Genomic DNA, 8797 nt, shown 5'->3' on the forward strand with positions numbered 1-8797 from the left:
ACGGCTAACTTACAGTCATGTCAAGAAGTGCAGCCAGAATAACAGCAAAGTAACTGCATTTGCATTCTAGTGACAGTTATTTGGATACATCCATAACAATGAGCTAATGAGGCACGATTTCGCCTGGTATAAAAAAATGTGGTCACTCGTCAGGACGCTGTTGTTCAGAGGAGCTAGCCAACAACACCGCTAACACAATCACTTCAAACTGAAGCTGGAAAGACTGCAAACTAGCTGCACTTCGTTTCATTTTACCTTTTTTCAATTGACAGTTGTTTATATCTATAAAAATTATGCCTGCTGATTCCTGATTTAGACTGGCTGAGAAACGCAGCCTGCTTGTCTGTCTTGTCCCGACTCCCGACACGTTCATTATTATGGGACAGCTGGAGATTGAATTTCAATATTGAAAAATTTTGCAAATGTTGGAGAGACAGACAGTGAGGTTCATACAAATCTCCGCTGTTGAAAACTAAATGTTAGTCTAAAAGAAAACTAAGATAATGTCTAGATACTTTTTATAGTGGAGATCAAGTATACAAATTGCCTGGCTGGGGAGATGAGACAGTGGATTACGCAGTCAGATGGAACAGAGTAAATAGGCATTTTAATGTCATAGATTTAGCCGGTGGTAACTTGTGGAATAGACACCGGCTGGAATGCGGTTTCATCCAATCAGCATTCAGGATTAGAACCACCCATTGTATAATATAGTATAACCACACAACAGGTAATAGTTTAACCGAATCCATTTGACTGCATAAAATATGTAAATGTTTTACAGCAATGTTTGAGTTGAATATTTTCTAATCGTATTTCTCTCTCTTTCGCTCTCTCTTTCTCTCTTTCACTCTCTCTTTCTCTCTTTCACTCTCTCTTAGGACCAGGAAACTCCAGATCAGAAACATTCCTCCACACCTGCAGTGGGAGGTGAGTGCCCCTGGTTTGACCAGAACATAGTTTCACCATATCAAAATGTATCAATGGGTCCGTTAGTGTCTCGCAACCAGTTAGTGTTACTTTTAGGCGGAAAAGCATAGATTAGTCCCTGCTACAACAAAGGTAAGTAATCAGAAAAAAATCTGTTCAGAACAGAATGTTCTGTGTAGCCGTCTGAGATGTGAGTGAGTTAAGGGGGTAAAATGCATTTAGATTAACTATGGCTGCGGGCATGAGCGTGTGTGTTCGTATGTGCATTTGTGTCTTTATTGTGTGTGTCTGTGTGAGTGTGTGCTGGCGTGGGCGTCGAGTGGCGCACGCTGCCGCTGACAGCTGGACGAAGACAGGCCACATGTCTCTGCTAAGGCTTGGCTCTTTCGCTCTCTCTCTCTATCTCTCTCCCTCTCTTTCTCTCCCTCCCTCTCTTTCTCTCCACTCCGTCCTGCCGGGCACTCTCGTGCAGCGCAGCGTGTAACTTCCCTAGCTGGCCACATGAGGGTAACGTTTCTCCACCCATGTTATAGCCCTGCACATGAGCCACAGTACAGCAAGGAATAAAAAAAGAGGCCCAATGTCAGAGGTAGAAACACCAGGGAAGTCAAACCAAGATTCTGGATGGCCGCATATGCCATTTATCCAAGCGACATACAGTAGTGGGTGCCACAATTATACGTATAGGTGTTCCCGGAAGTCAAACCCATTATCCTGGCATTGCAASCACCATGCTCTACCAACAGAGCTACACAGGCCATCAGTGTCTGATTTCGACCAGGGAAGCGTCTCTCTCCAGTCAGGAACACTAATCAGTTAAGTGGCAGGTTGAAAGGATGACCCTTTGACCCTTGAGGACTGGAACTGCTTTATACTGATGTAGCAAGTGAGACAAATAAGAGAACATTGGAGAAACCCAGTATAGGTGCAAATGTTGTAACACAACTATAATGAAATTATGTTCTCCCCTCCCTAGGTGCTGGATGGTCTGCTGGCCCAATATGGAACCGTTGAGAACTGCGAACAAGGTAAGATACTGAAGTTACCTCTGGGGAAAAATAGAGTTATTCTGTCCTTTTCATAACCAGTCAGAACTCGCTCTGAACATCTCATCTGCAAATCCAATGATAAGACTTCCTTTACACACTCACTGGGCGAGATTATAATGAGATTCACAGTAATCCTTTGCACTTTGCTCAATGCTTTTGCACCGCAAAAATGTCACTCACTGTTTTCTATCCCTGAGACCTGACCAGATCTGCTTACCCTATCCATCTGAGCTACAAAACAAAAGCATATTCATAAAGCGTCTCAGAATAGGAGTGCTGATCTAGGATCAGGTCCTACCTGTCCAGGTAATCTTAGTCATTAAGATCTAAGAGGCACTCCTACTCTGAGGTGCCTTATGATCAGAGTTCTGACATTCGTTCTGTAGTCCAAGCACCTCCCTTCGTGAATACAGCTCATTAAGAAATAGCTTGGAGTATACCAGTCTACCGGAAACACTGCGAGAGGGAAGTCTTTATGTCAGTGGTAAATCACTGCCTCTCAGTCCTTCTCTGTCTGCAAATCAGATTTGATCAATGGGATATCCCATGCTCTGTCATAGGTCAATCAATATCAATAACTCTCAGTGCTCAACTGTTCAGGAAATGGAAAGGAGGTGGGTTTATAGCCTCTGACTTATGCAATCTCCCCTCCTCTCTCTCCTCTCTCTCTCTCCTTGCGTCTCTCTCTCTCTCGTCCCCTCTCCTCTCACTCTGGCTGCTTTTCTTAGTGAACACAGACAGTGAGACTGCGGTGGTCAACGTCACATATGGAACTCGGGAACATGCCAGACAGTAAGTCTCCCATAGAGCGTTATATTTTCTATATCTCTACTTCCAAATGTACCCACTCCATATCCTTTCACACCTTGCTTATCTGAATGCTTTTGTTTTTGAGATCCTAGCTATTTGAATCTTTGTCAAACTCCACATGTTGATGCATGATACACTACATGGCCAAAAGTATGTGGACACCTGCACGTCAAAAATCTTGTTTACAAAATCATGGGCATTAATATGGAGTTGATCCCCTCTTTGCTTCTATAACAGCCTCCACTCTTCTGGGAAGGCTTTCCACTAGATGTTGGAATATTGCTTCAGGGACTTGGTTCCATTCAGCCAGAAGAGCATTAGTGAGGTCGGGCACTGATGTTTGGCAATTATGCCTAGCTCGCAGTCGGTGCTCCAATTCATCCCAAATGTGTTCAATGGGGTTGAGGTCAGTGCTCTGTGCAGGCCAGTCAAGTTCTTCCACACCAATCTCGACAAACCATTTCTGTAGGGACCTCGCTTTATGCACGGGGGCATTGTCATGCTGAAACCGGAAAGGGCCTTCCCCATACTGTTGCCACAAAGTTGGAAGCACAGAATCTTCTAGAATGTAATTGAATGCAGTAGCGTTAAGATTTCCCCTTCACTGAAACTAAGGGGCCTAGCCCGAACCATGAAAAACAGCCCCTGACCATTATTCCTCCTCCACCAAACTTTACAGTTGGCGCTATGCATTGGGGCAGGTAGCATTCTCCTGGCATCCGCCAAACACAGATTTGTCCGTCGGACTGCCAGATGGTAAAGTGTGATTCATCACTCCAGAGAATGCGTTTCCACTCCAGCCGACGCTTGGCATTGCGCATGGTGATCTTAGGCTTGTGTGCGGCTGGTCGGCCATGGAAACCCATTTCATGAATCTCCCGACTAACACTTCTTGTGCTGATGTTGCTTCTAGAGGCAGTTTGGAACTCGGTAGTGAGTGTTGCAACCGAGGACAGACGATTTTTACGCACTTCAGCACTCGGTGGTCCCGTTCTGTGAGCTTGTGTGGCTTACCACTTCGCGGCTGAGCCAATGTTTCTTCTAGACATTTCCACCTCACAGTAACAGCACTGGCCAGCTGCATACCACCCTGCATCCCACTGCTGACTTGCTTCTGAAGCTAAGCAGGGTTGGTCCTGGTCAGTCCCTGGATGGGAGACCAGATGCTGCTGGAAGTGGTGTTGGAGGGCCTTTCCTCTGGTCTAAAAAAATATCCAAATGATTGGGGACATTGCCCTGTGTAGGATGCTGTCTTTCAGCTGGGATGTTAAACAGGTCCCCTGACTCTCTGTGGTCACTAAAAGATCCCATAGCACTTCTTGTAAGAGTGTAGGTGTTAACCCTGGTGTTAACCCTGGTGTCCTGGCTAAATTCCACATCTGGCTCTCATACCATCATGGTCACCTAATCATACTCTGTAACTATTCCACAGGTTATTGCTGTAAATTAGAATGTGTTCTCAGTCAACTTACCTGGTTAAAAAATAAAAATTACAGTTGACTGGGGCTGCTCTAGCATGGCAGAAATTTGATCAACTGACTTGTTGGAAAGGTGGCATCTTATGATGGTACCATGTTTAAAGTCACTGAACTCTTCAGTATGGCCATTCTACTGGCAATGTTTGTCTATGGAGATTGTATGAATGTGTGCTCAATTTTATACACCTGTCAGCAACGGGTGTGTCTGAAATCCACTAATTTGAACGGGTATCCACATACTTTTGTATATTTAGTGTATATATAGATATATATCACTCGCTTGACCTCTAGTGGTTTGATAGTAGGACTGCAGTTGGGGATTGCGCTACGCTGCAACAAAAATGATCAAAGATATTAAAGATGAACTACACACATGCAGCTGATGAATTTGGCCATAGTAGAAAGTTTCACTTAAGAAAAGCATTGTTTTGAGACATTTGTCTTTCAAGGCCCATTTTTTCCCCAGGTAAAACATATAAAACTCATTATAAAAAGGTTTTCAGAAAACCTCATGGATAAATGACACAAACCACGGGAATTCTTTCTTTGTATTTCGTCATCCTTATAAACAACCATTTCTAGTTTTGTTGATATTGTCGATGTATGATTAAATGTGAAATGTAACATCCACCTCTTTCTCCCAGGGCTATCCAGAAGCTGAACGGCTACGAGTTTGAGAACAATTCCTTGCGCGTCTCCTACATCCCAGATGAGACGTCCGATGTCGACTCCCAACGCGGCCAGGACAACAGTCGTCGCCCCGGTTACGGGTCCCGCGGCCCCCGTGGAGGTTCCCCGGGCTCAGGCATGCCTTCGAAACACCAGCACGCTGACATCCCCCTCCGACTCCTGGTGCCCACCCAATACGTGGGGGCCATCATCGGCAAGGAGGGTGCCACCATCCGCAACATCACCAAACAAACCCAGAGCAAGTGAGTACCAATATGACTTGACCAATATACTGTAAGTAACTGATGAGTACCAGAGAACCAGATCAAGTAATTGCAAGTCACCGGTATGGTCTCTAAAAGAGAACATCTTGCTAGAATAGACCGAGCAAAGCCATTACTGATATGAGGCTTGAGTATGAAAAGGTACTGGGAGCATTGCACAACCCAAAGGGCTTTTTGATTGAATTTAAACAAACCAAAAGTGCCCTGCTCACCTGTTTGTGGACACCATACTGTATGGCCAAACGGACTTTCCTGCTTTTTCCGTCCCTGCTAGAATTGACGTCCATCGCAAAGAGAATGCCGGCGCAGCTGAGAAGCCAATCAGCATCCACTCCACCCCTGAGGGCTGCTCCTCTGCCTGCCGTATGATCCTGGACATCATGCAACAGGAGGCTAAGGACACCAAGACGTGAGTGCAGTGTCCATGAAGCAGCTGTCAAACCTGCACAGTGTGAAAACTTTAAAGTGACCCTCCAGCTATTTTGTAACTTTTCCCATTAAAAAACGGTATCTCCAATTGTGCTAGGGGTGGACGTTTATGCATGCAGTTAGGAAACTGTATATTTGGATTTTCTCCTGTGTTTAATCTCATACTGTGTTCTCCTCATCCTCTCAGTGCTGAGGAAGTACCCCTGAAGATCCTGTCTCACAATAACTTTGTAGGCCGACTGATCGGCAAGGAGGGGCGCAACCTGAAAAAAGTGGAGCAGGACACCGACACCAAGATTACCATCTCCCCGTTAGTCACACACATCTAAAAACATACACACACATCTACACACATCATGAAACACACAGGTCCCTGGTTATGTTTACGCAGAGCTGCCATGGTCAATTAGGAAAGATCATGCACCATGTGATTGAAACCTATGACTATATCTAATGACTGAGACTGATTAAATGTACTGAGTTGTACGGGCCTCCCGAGTGGCGCAGCGGTCTAAGGCACTGCTCCACAGTGCTAGCTGTGTCACTACAAATCCGGGTTCGATCCCGGGCTGTGTCGCAGCCGGCCGTGACCGGGAGACCCATGAGGCGGTGCACAATTGGCCCAGCGTCGTCCGGGTTAGGGGTGGGTTTGGCCGGCAGGGATGTCATTGTCCCATCCCGCTCTAGTGACTCCTGTGGCGGGCTGGGCGCATGCATGCTGACACGGTCGCCAGGTGTACAGTGTTTCCTCTGACACATTGTTGCGGCTGGCTTCCCGGGTTAAGTGAGCAGTGCGTCAAAAAAAGCTTGGCGGGGTTGTGTTTTCGGAGGATGCATGGCTCTCGACCTTTGCCTCTCCCGAGTCTGTATGGGAGTTACAATGATGGGACTAGACTGTAACTACCAATTGAGGAGAAAAAATGGGTAAAAAAACAGAACTATATGTACTGAGTTGTATCTTCATTAGTGTAGTCTCCAATGATCACCTATGGTTGATTAACAGCGTTCCCTGTTCTTTTTCTCCCTCTGCTCCTCTCCCCTTCTTCTTTCTTATTCTACCCGCTCTTCCTGTTTCTTATCTTCCTCCTTTTCCACCTGACCTCTCCCTCTTTCCTCTTCTCCTCCTCTTTCACTTCTCCCACCCACTCTCTCTCCCTTCCCTCCGCTCCTGTCTGCAGACTCCAGGACCTGACCGTGTACAACCCAGAGAGGACCATCACAGTGAAGGGACCCATCGAGGCCTGTTGTCTGGCCGAGACAGAGATCATGAAGAAAGTGCGTGAGGCCTATGACAATGACATGGCCGCCATGAATGTGAGTCAATGCTCAATAAAGTTACTGGCCTCCAATTCTCTTCAAAACACAATGGTCGCTCACATAGATCTTTCCCCTGGCCCTGGCACTTTAGGTTTCCACCTGTATTTGTTGACTTTAATAGCGAGAAATGAACATACAGTCATTGTCACATGCACTCAAACTATCATGCACTCTTAGTTCAGTTCCTTTGGCACTTACCTGCTTCTTGTCTCCAGCAACAGACTCATCTGATTCCCGGATTGAACCTTGGAGCGCTTGGACTTTTCCCCCCTTCCGGTTCCATGCCCCCTCCCCCACCAGGCAACTCTGCATCCCCCTACGGCTCTTTTGGGGTAAGTTCACAGGCTTCTATCTAAGCTAGTTGGGTTCCAATCATTGAGCTTTAGTTTAGTTTACTGTGTTTGCAAACGCTGATGCTAGCTCTCACAAACATTACTTCTGTCTGTCTCAGGGTTGGTTTATGGTGTGGTAATAACCTCTAGATCAGCGGGGTCAGATATTGGTTGGTCTGTGGTCATGTTGTGATATAGTTGTAACTGTTTCATGTCACCCTACAGGCCCCTGAGCAGGAGACAGTCCATGTGTACATCCCGGCCCAGGCAGTAGGAGCTATTATTGGCAAGAAGGGACAGCATATAAAACAGCTGAGCCGCTTCGCTGGGGCATCAATCAAGGTGAGAAATTTACTAGTATACACAGACATTCACTCACACAAGGAGTGAATGTCAATTGGTCAATGAGGAAAGATAATACACCAAGCTGATGTAAATAGTGCATTTCATCACCGCTCTGAAACTGATTCGGAAAAACAATGACTTTTTTGAGACACCTATACTTGAACTTATCATGTCTCTATAAAGGACGTTACGCTGCTTGCTTAGCGAGCACCACTTCCTCTGGTTTCGTCCCATACCGGACTCGAACTCAGAAACTCTGCCTTGCTAACACACGTGACCACCCTCCTGAAGCATCTTACCAGTCGGCGCCACGCGATAAGCTCGCTATTCACTGGTGCAAGTGGGGACACTTCAGGCTGAGAAGTGAGTTTCACACATCCCCATGTGCTACATTCACCCCTCAAAAGGACATCACGCTGCTTGTTTAGCGAGTAACACTTCCGTCTGATTCGGCCCGTACCTGGCTCAAACTCGGGACCTCTGCCTTGCTAGCACACGTGACCGCCCTCCTGAAGCATCCTGCCAGTCGGCGCCATGCGAAAAGCTAGCTATTCGCTGGCACAAGTGGGGACACTTCAGGCTGAGGAGTCAGTTTAGCATATTCCCATGTGCTACAGACCTCTATCTATGTGGTTTAAGTTGACCTTCATATCTTTTCCCTGCCAGATTGCCCCAGCTGAGGCTCCAGACTCCAAGATGCGAATGGTCATTGTAACCGGCCCACCTGAGGCCCAGTTCAAGGTACAGTAGAATGGGAGCATGATAAGACAATCTCTTTTTCAGCCTCTGTTTGTCATAGTGTTCATATCAGTGTTCAGAACTGGGAGCCCTCTTCTTGGTGTTTGCATCTTTTGTTGTGTGTGGTCTCTGCTTGCCTGTCCTGCCTTCTCATCCTTCATCCGTTTCCTCTCCTGCAACCTGTATTTCCCTACTTTTAGCCTTACACTCTTCCTCTCCTTCATACTCTCTTGTTCCCTCCAAATCCCTGTTGAAGTCACATGTCAAGCCATAGGTATAGTTACTTTTTGATGTCAAACTGACTTTGGCTCTTTGTCGCCACCTCAGGCTCAGGGCAGGATTTATGGCAAACTGAAGGAGGAGAACTTCTTTGGGCCGAAGGAGGAAGTGAAGCTGGAGACGCACATCAAGGTAGC

General features: G+C 46.4%; 1 protein-coding gene across 1 annotated transcript; it reads left to right on the plus strand.

Annotated features, from left to right (window-relative positions):
* Positions 1-906: 906 nt before the first annotated feature.
* LOC112079613 (insulin-like growth factor 2 mRNA-binding protein 1) lies at positions 907-8792 on the plus strand (the record flags this gene model as incomplete). The annotated part of the gene is made up of 11 exons (XM_024145509.2): positions 907-930; positions 1907-1958; positions 2708-2771; positions 4912-5199; positions 5495-5629; positions 5837-5959; positions 6828-6963; positions 7182-7298; positions 7524-7640; positions 8310-8384; positions 8709-8792. Coding segments are annotated over exons 4-11 (912 nt in total), but the record flags the coding sequence as incomplete, so codon positions are not given.
* Positions 8793-8797: the final 5 nt, after the last annotated feature.

This window comes from Salvelinus sp. IW2-2015, unplaced genomic scaffold (assembly GCF_002910315.2).
Source record: "Salvelinus sp. IW2-2015 unplaced genomic scaffold, ASM291031v2 Un_scaffold8674, whole genome shotgun sequence".
In the NCBI taxonomy this organism is placed as follows: domain Eukaryota; kingdom Metazoa; phylum Chordata; class Actinopteri; order Salmoniformes; family Salmonidae; genus Salvelinus; species Salvelinus sp. IW2-2015.